Source organism: Tupaia chinensis, unplaced genomic scaffold, assembly GCF_000334495.1.
Source record: "Tupaia chinensis unplaced genomic scaffold, TupChi_1.0 Scaffold138235_1, whole genome shotgun sequence".
NCBI lineage: Eukaryota > Metazoa > Chordata > Mammalia > Scandentia > Tupaiidae > Tupaia > Tupaia belangeri.
In genome coordinates, this window is record NW_006198133.1 from 3009862 (window position 1) to 3023219 (window position 13358).

Sequence of the window (13358 nt, forward strand, 5' to 3'; positions counted from 1 at the left end):
CCGGGTCCGGGACACGAACCGTGGTGGATTACGTGGGAGTCCAGCGACATAGCCATTACGCTAACTGCTGGTTCCCTTCTTGTCAGCCTATTTTCAATACAACAGCTGGAATAAGATCATACTCATCCACTAAGACTGTCAGTTCACCATTTCATTCAAAATTACAGCCCAAGTCATTACCATGGACTACAAGGGCCTATACAGTCTATGCCCTCATCACTCCCTGACCTCTCCTGTCACACAGCCACCCGATTACTTAGTTCCAATCAAACTGTCTCCCTTGCTCCTCAAACAAACTCTGCATGGGCTATTCTACCTAGACATCTCTTCCTCAGGTGTCCACATGGCTAAATCTCACCTCCTTCAGTTAGTTATCAAAGTAACTATTTAAAAAGGCTTATCAGAATTTCTTATTAAAAATGATAATTTCCAGTAATAGCACTCTCAGCCCTTCTCTATTTTTTATTGGGCTTAGCACCCTCTAACATGACAAAATTTGCCTATTTACTGTGCTTATTATTTTTCTGTCTTTTTCTGCTAGAGAGAATATAAGGTTCTAAAGGGATGGGATTTGTCTGCTAGTTCACGAACATATCTCAAGTGCCTAGAAGACCTGGCATATATAGGCACTCGACAAATATTGAATGACTACATCAAATATTTGTCGACTACTAGCTAAATATCAGGTATAGTCTACTAAGGACACAGCGCTAAATAACAAAGTTAAGAGCCCCTGCCATCACCTTACATTACTACTAAACTCCAACATCTGTAAAGCGAGGACCATAGTACGTTCTCTTTTAATTACTCATACGCTCTCAAGCAGAGTACTGTAAACACTCAGATTAGATAGTGAAAAAAATGAAATGTCAAATAATTTTCTGTTTCTCAAAAATATTAGATGAAATATATATATATATATATATATTAGATGAAATAAAGCCAAATGGTGTTTCTTAGAGTGCAGTCTTTTATTAAAAATGATTAACTTTATTGAGACTGAAACACTATGCCTTGTCATTGAAAAAATAATTATCTTTGAACTAGTCTTCCCAAGGAGCTAACTTCCTCCTGAGAAGCTGTGCTTTACAGAGTAAACTAAAGATAAAAAATAACTGAAATATTTCACTAAGTGAAAAAAAGATTTAATACTGAAAAATCTGTCCCTCTCAACATATTATCTTTCAGTCAGTGGTTTAATTGTAACATTTAAAAAGTATTCACTGTATTTTCATGAAAATGAGTATCTTTGAAATAATTTCCATTCCAATCACTACTGTTGGTAGTGAGTGGTACAATAGAAGGACTATTTCCTTAAGAATGATGAGACCATCACAGAGTAAATAAACACATCAGCTACCACTTTTAGCTTGAGGTTCTTTAGAATTTATTTACTAAGTAAATGTCAACAGCAAATTAAACAATCTGCTTTCTAATAGTAATTTAATGCTTTCATTTGGAAAAGATATTTAAAAATAGTAAGTGATAAGAATTCAACAAGTAAATTATTTCAACAGGGATCTACTTTGTCAACATTTATGGGAGAAGGAAAAAAATTGTTCATCAAATTTGCATCTAATTTAAAATGTAATGATAATCATATATTTCTTTATGTGAAATGCTGTATCTTAGAATTTTTTCCTAATTGTTAGAATGTGCATGCACATACCAGAGAGACAGAGAGGAAGGGAGGAAGGAAGCATGCTCAATGGGGCATAGTCATGCCACAATTGCTTCTCCATTTCTCCATCTTAATGGGATTTGGGGAATGCACACGCATGCATTTTTTTCTGTCTTTTAGAGGTGTTTGTTTTAGGGTATATGTGCTTGCCAGAGAGAGAGAGAGACAGAGACCATGTCAGGGAAAGTGAGAAATCACCCCCTGGAGGTATGGCTATGCTGTAATCCCTTTTCCTCCATTCTCCTCCCTGGATCTTGAGCATGCACGAACATGTGCCTTGTGTGATTTTCAAGTCACCAGGTCCAAGACTTGAACCTCGGTAGGCCATGTGGGAGTTCAGCAATATAATCATGGCACTATCTGCTGGCCCCCACCTGGTGCGTTTTTCAAGTTGCTGGGGTCAGGATTCAAACTGTATGGCTGTCCATGTGGGATACGGCTCCCTTAATTACTACTCCCTAAATATCTGAATTTTATACTTCTTTTCACATCACACCATGAAGCTAAATTCAATTCAGACTTTCATTTGGAATTATCTCTAATTAAATCATGACAAATAAGTTAATATTTATCTACTAAAACACAATTATAAATAAAATCACTTCCCACCTACAATAAAGCTTAGGATATGCTATTATTTGTCATTTCCAAAAAGTCTTGCCCTAAGTACCTAAGGGTGTTTCATTTTACGATGCAAACATTCTAATTCTCACTTGATCTTAGAGAATTATTTTTCTATCCAAATCTATTACTAATAGATTTGAATATACTCCGCTGATTAATTATCAAATTCCTGCCATTACTGTTAGACATGATATATTTTAATATGATTCATGAGCTGGAAGAAACATCCAACTATATTGGAAGAGACTTTTAGTACATGTAGTTGCCCTCTCTGAAAACTAGTAGAGCTAGTGAGAAAATGAGAATTTATATTGAAACATATCTGTCCACATTATTTTTAGGTCAAAACAATGTGTCCACGCTTTTTCTGTGCAGACAGCAGGCCCGCAAGCATAATGAACATCCCCCAAATCCACCGGACCTCCTATAAGAAGTGCAGCAAGCACTAGCCTCATAAAGTGACACAGCACAAAAAGGCCAAAATTCTCTGCATGCTCAGGGACAGTGGCATTATGACAGGAAGCAGAGTGGCTATGGTGGACAAACTAAGCCTATTTTATGGAAAAAGGCAAAAACTGCAAAGAAGATTGTGCTGAGGCTCGAATGTGTTGTGTCCAACTGCAGATCTAAGAGAATGCTGGCTATTAGAGATGTGAGCACTTTGAACTGGGAGGAGATAAGAAGAGAAAGGGTCACGTGATCCAGCTCTAAGTCTCATCTTTTCTATTACGAAGACAACAAAATCTTGAGGTGAATGTTCACCTCATTTGATTACAGCTGGTCTATTTGTGAGGGAATAAAGTAATCAATAAAATTCCCCTTTTGGGGAAATTTGATTCATGGTTATAAAAAAAAAAAAAGTGTCCACCTGATATTCCACAGTATAATTCTAAATACAATCCTGAAATCTCAAGGTGAAGTCAACTTTTCCTACAGTATTCCATACAACAGGAAACAAAGAGAACAAACTAAGTTAAACTTGTATTACCTCACAGTTTCTTTTCAAATCTCAGTTAATTAATTTTGGTTCTTCAACACTATAATAAAATCATTATGGCTTTTGGTCATTCCAGGGAAAAACATACACACACACTTTTTAAAAAAAGCCTAGAATCATCCTTAAAGCTTCCAAAGATTTTCACACATCTATTTCAGTGAACATCACAGTATTTGTAACAGGCATTGTGTTCTTCTAGGTTAATCTGTATTGTGCCTTGATGTGTGCTAGAATACACATTCTTAGAAAAACTAAGAAGAAAACAGAAACCGTGCAGAGTTTACAATCAACACAAAGACTTTTGGTTACTTAGCTCAGCTAATTACATACCTTGCCCAGTAATTCTCCGAGAGTGACGTCTTCATGATTGAGAATCCACTTCTTATCCTACAACCAAGAAAAAGAATAGTTGTTTAGTCCAACAAATGGTACAGTTCCTGTAGGATGCATCTGAAGCCATGGGAAACAGACGTAAAGGGATATTTCATTCAGACCATTCAATCAACCACACACTCAGTTATAACTTCAAGAAGCTGTAAAACAGATTTAAGAAATGTTACTACATGATAGAAAATGAAAATCTACGTTCCAGCCAATTTCTATCAGAAATCTCAGCCTTCAAAATGACAATCACTCTGTAACTGGAACACAGCATGTACTTCCCACCTACAATAAAGCTTAGGATATGCTATTATGTGTCATTTCCAAAAGTCTTGTCCTAAGTACCTAAGGGTGTTTCATTTTACGATGCAAACATTCCAATTCTCACTTGATCTTAGAGAATTATTTTTCTATCCAAACCATATTACTAAGAATTAACTTTTCCATGTATAAACTGGCCATGAGTTATAGCTATCTGTGACGCTGCGTGTAGTCTCCTATCTTACCCAAGTAATTTCCTGCGGTATAATAAAACAACAAACATCAATTACAATATCACTAGGGTGCACAAGACCAGAGATGCAAACATGCCATTATAAAAGAGCATCTCATTAGCCAATCTCAAGAACTGATTACTACTTTGGGAATATTTTATCATCTAAAAAAAAAATCTCAGCTATTAAATCACATAGGGTAAGAAAGTAAATGGATGTTGGAAAGGTAAATAGATCATGCTTTTAACAGGAGGAAGGAAAGAGTAATGAAGGAAGGTAAAAGAAGAATGAGAGAGAGGAACAAAGGGAGAAAGAGATGGATGGCAGCAGGAAGAAAGGGGAGGAGGATGCTGAAGTAATATATTTAAGGGTTTTTAAAGTTTATTTACCGATTTCTTCTGAGAGAGAGAAAGGCACCCCCAGAGAGTCTTCATACCAGTCTCAGTCAGCCCAGATCATGGCATGCACTCAGAGTGCTAAGAGAGTTCCTGGAACATACTCTCAGGACGTTTCCAAGGGTGTGGAGTTGCCTTTCCACTGCACTACTACCTAACCCTGATTTAGTTTTTCTTTTAGCCATTTTAATTACAATTATTATTATTTTTTCTGTACATTCAATCACTATACATCATTTAGCTTGTACAGAGAATTTACCCAACATGAAATATATCTCAGTTGAGAATACTGTGCATGTCATCATCAATAGGTAATAAAACATTTCTGTGCCCCACAAATGTCTTACCTCTCTATTTAAAAATTATTTTGTTATTATGTTTTTTTTTTTTAAATTTCCTTTATTGTGTGTATGCTTATGTGAGAATGAGAGAGAGTGAGTGTACCCCACAACAGAGCCTGGTATTACCACAGTCCTTCTTCGTCCAATAGCGCATCCCATTAGGATTTGAGCGCACGCACATATACCCAGCATGTCACCAGCAGGGCCATATTTTGAACCCTAGCCAGCCAGGTAGGATCTAAGTTCCTTAGCACAGCACTTAGCTGCTGTACTAGGAGGCTGGCACTGATTGAGGTTTATTAATATAGACTTGTCATTTTCCCCATTTACAAACACAGACTAAAATTCAATTATGATCTACAGTATGAGCTGAACTAGTAATCTTGAAGTAAAAATTTATCCCAACTATGGTTTAAAATAATATCCTGAGAGCAGTAGCAATAGCGCACGCTGGCTGACACTGCCTCTCAGCAGGCCACATGGGAGGCCTGGGTTTGAGGCCTGGCCGTCCCTAACAATGGTGATGCACACCTGTAGTCCCAGCTACTTGGGATGCTGATGCAGGAGGATCAAGAGTTTGCAACAAGCATGGAAACCAAAGCAAGACCCTGTCTAAGAGAGCCAGATTCAGTGGCATACACCTGCAGTCCAACAACTCAGGAGGCTAAGGCAGGAGGATTGCAACAAAGTGTGACCAAGTCTTAAAGAAATAAAGGCCCAGGTGGTGGTGTGGTGGTTGAGGCAGCTGGATCCCACATGGCTGACTGTGTGGGTAGAGTCTGAGACCAGCAGCTTGAGAGAAAGTGGGGCACATGTGTGTGTGCCCAAAATTTTGACAGGAGGAAAAGATGGAGGAGAGGGGATTGTGGTGTAACTATTTCTCATGAGGATGCTTTCTCACTTTCCTTCTCTATATATATTTCTGTTTCTCTCCAGCAAGTGCATATGCCCTCTGGGAAAAATTTGAAAAAAATAAAAAGAGGGAAAAACAAAAGAAAAATATCCTCAATATCAAATTCTTCAGAAAGAAGCACCATGTGGCAAACACTTGACTATCACCTTCTGATAGGTCAATGAAGGATCAACACTGATTTTTAAATGCAAGTGTATATCTATATACATGTTATTTACATGCTTAGATATTAGCCCAAAAGAAACAGAAATATACCCACAGACCTGTTTCTCACCATTGAGAAAAATCAAACTCAAAATGGATCAAATATCTAAATATAAAACCTCAAACTACAAAACTACTGGTGAAAATCTTGGTGACAATGAAGGAAACTCTTGGAGATAATGAAGCAGGAGAAGATTTCTTAAATAAGACCCTCACAACACAGGCAACAATCCCTAAAATGGACAAGTGGGACTGTATCAGGTTAAAAAGCTTCTGCACAGCAAAAGAAACAATAATTAGAGTGAAGAGACAACCCTCTGAATGGGAGAATATATTTGCAAACTATGCCTCAGATAAGGGACTGATAATCAGAATATACAGGGAACTCAAGAAGCTTACCTGCAAGAACATAAACAAACAATCCCATTTAATAATGGGTAAATGGGCTGAAAAGATAACTCTCTAAGATGTACAAACAGCCAAAAAGCATATTAAAAAATGCTCAACATCTCTTACCATAAGGAAAATGCAAATCAAAACCAAAAATGTGATACCACCTAACCCCAAATGCTCAACATCTCTTACCATAAGGGAAATGCAAATCAAAACCGGAATGTGATACTACCTAACCCCAATCAGAATGACTAAGATTAAAAAAATAAAGAATGATAACTGCTGGTGAGGCTGTGGTAAAAAGGAAACACTCCTACACTGTTGGTGGGAATGTAAATTAGTACAGCCACAGTGGAAAACAATATAGAAGTGCCTCAAAATTTTTATTTTACAAATAAAACTATGATACAATCCAGTAATCTTTCTCCTGGGTATTTACCCAAAGGACAGAAAAACATTCAGGCAGAAAAACACTTCCACATTCATGTTTACTGCAGCATTATCCACAATTGCTAAGAGATGGGATCAACTCAAATGCCCAAGAACAGATGGCTGGATTGAAAAAATGTGGCATGTATACACTATGGAATACTACTCAGCCATTAAAAAACAATGAGACATGGACAGTTGATACAAAATAGATAAATATGGAAGACTTAATGCTAAGCAAAGCAAGTCAATCTATAAAAGAGAAATGTCATGTGTCTCCACTCAATATATACCAATGTCTTCACTCTAGGACAGGAACCAAAACATGGGAAGGTACAATAGCAGGGAGGACAACTGTAGATATCAGGCAGTATAGGAGGGAATGGGTAACATGGGGTGGGTAACATGGGGTGAGAAAGAGGGAATTGTGGGAGAAATACTTTAACAAACATATCAATGAAAAAGTTATCTGTTGATGATAATGTATAAGGTAATATCTTTGACTGGATTGATATATACTATTTATTTATGCTGGAACAAAACATTTTGTACACTATAAAGATGTTCAGTGATTAAATGTAAATTTAAAAAGTACGAATTTTAGAAAAGTATACACAAAAAGATGATTCATTAGAAAATGTTAGCAGTAGCTCTATTTATAGTAGCCAAACCCTAGAAACAACTCCAATGCCATCAAAAAAAAAAAAAAACAAAAAACAAAACAAAACAAAACAAAAAACATTTTGGTATACTTGGACAACTTAATACTAGTCAGCAGTAAAAAGGAACTCACTACATACAGCTACATGTAACAGCAGAGCACTGCAAAACATGTTGCCTAGCTAATAAAGGCAGGCATATCTTATATACATATTTATGTAATCATTCCATTTACGTAAGTTCTTGATACCTAACCTATACTGCTAGAAATAAGAGCACTATGTGATTAGGGTAGAGGGTGGGGAAGATTGACTGCAAATAGCATAGAAAGAACTCTTTTTTTCGTGAGTTTTTTGCTATAGGGTGCATGCGCTCGCCAGACAGATGGCCACACTGCAATCCCTTCTCCTCCATTCTCCTCTCGGGATCTTGGGCACGCACGCACATGCACCTGGCATGAGTTTTAAGCCACCGGGTCCAGGACGTGAAATGCGGTTGACTACATGGGAATCCAGCGACATAGCCATTATGCTAACTGCTGGTCCCCAAGAAAGAATTCTGAGGGATTGGAAATATTCAATTTCATGACATTTTGTTGAACTATAAACAAAGATTTATTGTATGTAAATTACATACATAAATTTGAATTTTTAATTTTAATGCCAGAATGTATACACGTACACCACAGAAAGAAAGACAGAGTGAGAGAACAAAAGAGAAAGTGGCCCCACTGGAGCCCAGTCATGCCACAACTCACTTTCTCCTTTTCCTCTTCCCATCAGGATCCTGGGCACAAGCAGACACACACCAACTTGTTTTTCTCAGGGTTGGGATTCGAACTACAAAAAGTCATGTGGAAGCTGGCTCCTTGTACAGAACACTTAGACACTGCACTAGGGGATTGCCCCATAAAGTTTACTTTTTAAAAAATGAAAAAACAATACATTCCATTAAAAAAAAACACTTTTGAGTTTGAGTTTAATGCCCCAGCCTATCCCACTCACTACATATATTATCAAATGATTTTCTTCATAAATATAGTCTGGCAAGCAGGAGAATTAATATTTTTAAGTAACAGCAAGTTGCAAGTTGATTTTTTGAGAGCTTTTCCACTTTACACAATGGTAGAGGAGGTGGATCAATCTGGGCCTCCCACTGCAAACCAGTGAAAAAGCAGATTGAAATAAGAAAAAACAAAACACCACCCAAACAAAGAAAATCCCCAAACATCTCTTTGAAGGTACTAATGAGCTGCTGAAAGAGTGAAGAACTGAGAGACTGAGTTTAAGTCAGTAAAGGAAACCATGTCAAGGATTTATGGGTGACTTTTACCACATATGCTGACTATAAAAGTAGCAAAGACAAAAAAAAAAAAAAAAAGATTAAAAAAAAGGAAAAAAAGAAAGAGTTCCAGGCCTGTCAGGAAGAGGGCTTGATAAAGACCCCAGCCTTGGGCCAGCAGGTGGCGTGGAGGTTAAGATGGCTGGATTCTTTTCTTTTGTTTGTTTTTTGGAGAGGTTTTTGCTATAGGGCATGTACACTCTCCAGAAAAACAGAGACAGAGAGACAAAAAGCAAGAAATCACCCCTCAGGGAGGATGGCCACACCGCAGTCCTTTCTCCTTCATTTTCCTCACACACCCAGCGTGAGTTTAAGCCACCAGGTCTGGGACTCGAACAGCAGTCGACTACATGAGAGTCCAGCGACATAGCCATTACGCTAACTGCTGGTCCCAAGATGGCTGAATTCTACATGGCCAACTCTGCCCCAGACCTGGCAGCTTGAAAGTCACACCATGTGCAAGTGTGTGCATGTCTAAAATCCTGAAGAGGAGAATGGAGGCGAAAGGACTGTGTGGTGTGACCATTCCCCCAGGAAGTGATTTCTCACTTTCCTCTTTCTCTCTCTGTTCCACTCTGGCAAGGGCATGCTCTGTATAGCAAACAACAACAACAAAAACTGACTTCTAATTAGGAGCTTACAGACAGCACACTGTGGTAGAAAAGGTAACCTAGAAATGGAAGGAACTAGGCCTATCGCCTAATCATGTTCACCACAGGTGGGACTCAATTATGGCTTGGTTACTGAGCCTGTGGGCCAAATTGGCTCTCTGTCTATTACGGCAGGATGGCTTTTGCATTTTTAGTGGTTGGGAAAAAATATCTTTCTGTCACATGAAAGTTACATGATATTCAAATTCTAGTATCCACAGATAATGGATTATAGATCAACAGAAAACATTCAATGTGAGTTACATAGATGAATAAAATAAACAGTTTCAAAATCTAAGGGACAATATCAAAAAGCCTAACATTCATACCATCAAATTTACAGAAGTAAAACAGAGGTGCTGTACTGGGAAAAAACAATTGAAGAAACAGTGGCCCAAACTCCCCAAAGTTGGTTAAAGACACAAATATATTTAAGAAACTGAAGGTGGACTTCATAGGGTTAAAAGAACTAATAAAAAATAGGGCTAAAGGAACTGATAACTATTAAAATTCATGCAGGTGATTTGCAGGACATACATTAATCAGACCAGAAAACTGTCTAACGCTGGCAAAACCAAGGCGATCTTTTGACATCACAGCCCAAATATCCACGTTTCATTCCCACTGTTCTCGAATTTGTATATGTGACCTTGATGAAGCACAAAAAGCTGGCTGCATGTGCCCAAGGGACTTTTCCTGTTACCACATTCCCTCTGGCCAGCTGCACCGCATCACTCACCAGCCCGCACCCTCTCCCATGAGCACCCCCTTGCTGGCCTTTGAAAAATAGTATCTAAGACCAGTCCTCCTGATTCCCTGTGGGCCAACTTGTCATAATAAAAGCTCTTTCAGTTGCTGTAAATGGATGCCCCCATTGTTTGGCTTTTCTTTTCTTTTCTTTTTTTTGGAGAGGTTTTTGCTATAGGGCACGTGTGCTCGCCAGACAGACAGAGAGAGACATAGAGACAGAAAGCGAGAAATCACCCCCCAGAGGGGATGGTCACACCGCAATCCCTTCTCCTCCATTCTCCTCTCAGGATCTTGGGCATGCCACGCACATGCGCCCGGCGTGAGTTTTAAGCCACCGGGTCCGGGACACGAACTGCGGTCGATTACGTGGGAGTCCAGCGACATAGCCATTACGCTAACTGCTGGTTCCCTTGTTTGGCTTTTCTGTCACAAGTTGGGGAAATGAGTCCTGTTTTGGTCCCAAAGTTCAACCAACTCCAAAAACAAAAGAAAAATGCAAAGAAATTGGTGCCTCAAAAGGTTATTATATTGATTAAAATTTAAAAAAAAGGAAAAATAGAAAACCAAAGAAAAGATCTTACAAGTGAGAAAATGAAAAAGGCCCATATTTAAATGGGAATAACTGAAAAAGACTGGGTACTTATAGAAACCACAGAAGGCAGGAAGGCAGGATGAAGTGAAATAACAGATATTGAAAGAAATGAACTGTCAATGCAGATGTTTTTTTCTTTCTTTTTTTTTTTTTTTTTTAAGAGAGTTTTTTTGTTATGGGGCATGCATGCTCACCAGAGTGAAAGCAAGCAAGAAACCATCCCTAAGGGGAGATGGCCACACTTGTAGTCTCTTCTCCTCCATTCTCCTCTCAGGATCTTGGGCATGCATGCACAAGCACCTGGTGTGAGCTTTTTTTTTTTTTTTTTTTTTGAGACAGTTTTTGCCATAGGGCATGTGTGCTCGCCCCAAAGACAGAGAGAGACAGAGAGACAGAAAGCAAGAAATCACCACCCAGAGGGGATGGCCATGCCACAATCCCTTCTCCTCCATTCTCCTCTCGGGATTTTGGGCACACATGCAGATGCGCCCGGTGTGAGTTTAAGCCACCGGGTCCAGGACTCGAACAGCGGTCGGCTACATGGGAGTCTAGCAACAGAGCCATTACGCTAACTGCTGTTCCCCTGGTGTGAATTTTAAGCCCCAGGGTCCAGGACTCAAAGAATGATCAACTACGTGGGAGTCCAGCAATGTAACCATTACGCCATCCGCTGGTCCCCAAGACAGATTTCTATATCCAGAAAAATATCCTTCAAGAACAAAGGTGAATGGCACCAGCAAATGATGTAGTGGTTACATTGCTGGACTCCTACATGACTGACTGTGGTTCAAGTCCTAGACTTGGTGGCTTGAAAGTCACGCCAGGCATGTATGTGTGCATGCCCACGATCCTGGGAGGAGAATGGAAGAGAAGGGGATTGTGGTGTGGTCATTCCCCTCTGGAGTGGGAGCATGATTTCTCACTTTTTCTCTCACTGTTTCTGTCTGTCTCTCCCTCTCTCTCTCTCCAGAGAGAGCACACATGTCCAAGGGCAAAAAGCTCTTTAAAAAAAAAAAAAAAAGAATGAAGGTAAAATACTCGGGCTGGCTCAGTGGCCTAGTATTTTTAGAGAGCTAGATCCCACATGGCCTATAGAGTGGAGTGAATCTCCACCCTAGTGGATTAAAAACATGTCAAGCACATGTGTATATGCCCCATATCCCAAGAGGTTGGAGAAATAGAGAAAGGATTGCAGTGTGACCATGACTCATGGGGGGAGGGGGGTACCTTCTCACTCTCTCTCTGCAAAGTACAGGCACCCATAAGTAAGTTTTTGTTGTTGCTGTTCATTAGTTTGTTTTAGGCTTTTGTTGCTTGAAATGATGCCAGGCACAAGTGTATGTGTGTCCAAAATCCCAAGAGCAGAATGGAGGAGAAGGAATTACAGCATGGCCATCCCTCCCTGGGGGGTGATTTCTCACTTTCCCTCTCTCTATCTCTGTCTATCTCTCTCTGGTGTGCACATGTGCCCTATGGTTTAAAAAATAATAATAAATAGAAAAGGAGAATGAAGGTGAAATAAAGACATTCTGAGATGAAGTAAAATTTAAAAAATTTCTTGTTAGTAGACTTTGAAATAATCACTAAAGGAAGTTCTTTTGCTAGAAGGGAAATGATACCAGAAGAAAACCTAAAATACCAGGAAAAAAAGGAAGAAAAAAATAGTAAATACTTATAAATACAGTATACTTTTTTTTCTTGAGTTTTTAAAAATATATTGACAGGTTAGAAGAAGATATAACATTGTCTGATGAATCTTTCAATTGCTAGAGATACAATACATAAGAAAAGTACAATAAGGGGTGGGGCGGAATATACAGATCTCTGCAGTAGCAAAGTTTCTACATTCCACTGGAAGTGGTATGATATTAATTCTTAGTAAACTGAAAAACTAAAAATGTATATAGTAATTCCCAGAGCGACCTCTAAAAATTAATTTAAAAAGCTGTATAATCAAAAATAGAAAAATAATCTTATAAAGTAGTATAAAGTGTGCAAATAACCCCGAAAAAGGGTAAGAAAGGGGAAATAAAGAAATAAAAAAGAGAGCAAACAAAAAAGTAAAATTGTAATCCTAATCCCAAACATATCAATAATTACATTAAATATAAATTATCAAATTTGTTCTACCATTTAAAAGGCAGAGATCATAATAAAAAATTTAAGAATGACTTAACTTTATGTATGCCATCTAAAGAAGCACACTTCAAAGACCAGCAGTTAGCGTAATAGCTATGACGCTGGACTCCCATTTAGCCAACTGCGGTTCGAGTCCCGGACCTGGTGGTTTAAACTCATGCTGGGCATGTGTGCGTGTGTACCCAAGATCCCAAGAGGGGAATGGAGGAGAAGGGATTGTGGTGTGGCCATCCCCCCCGGGGGGGGGGTGATTTCTCGCTTTCTGTCTCTGTCTCTCTCTGTCTTTCTGGCAAACAACACATGTCCTATAGCAAAAACCTCTCCAAAAAAAAAAAAAAAAAAAAAAAAAAAGAAAAAAAAAACCTTCCAAAACA

General features: G+C 38.7%; 1 protein-coding gene across 1 annotated transcript in view; it reads right to left on the reverse strand.

Moving 5' to 3' along the window:
• The window catches only part of LOC102491813 (tyrosine-protein kinase Fer), a gene marked incomplete at its 5' end in the record, with an annotated part of 266259 nt that overhangs the window by 171831 nt on the left and 81070 nt on the right, over window positions 1–13358 (reverse strand). Inside the window, 1 exon segment of the mRNA XM_006161117.3 lies at window positions 3633–3689. Coding sequence (XP_006161179.2) covers window positions 3633–3689 — 57 coding nt within the window.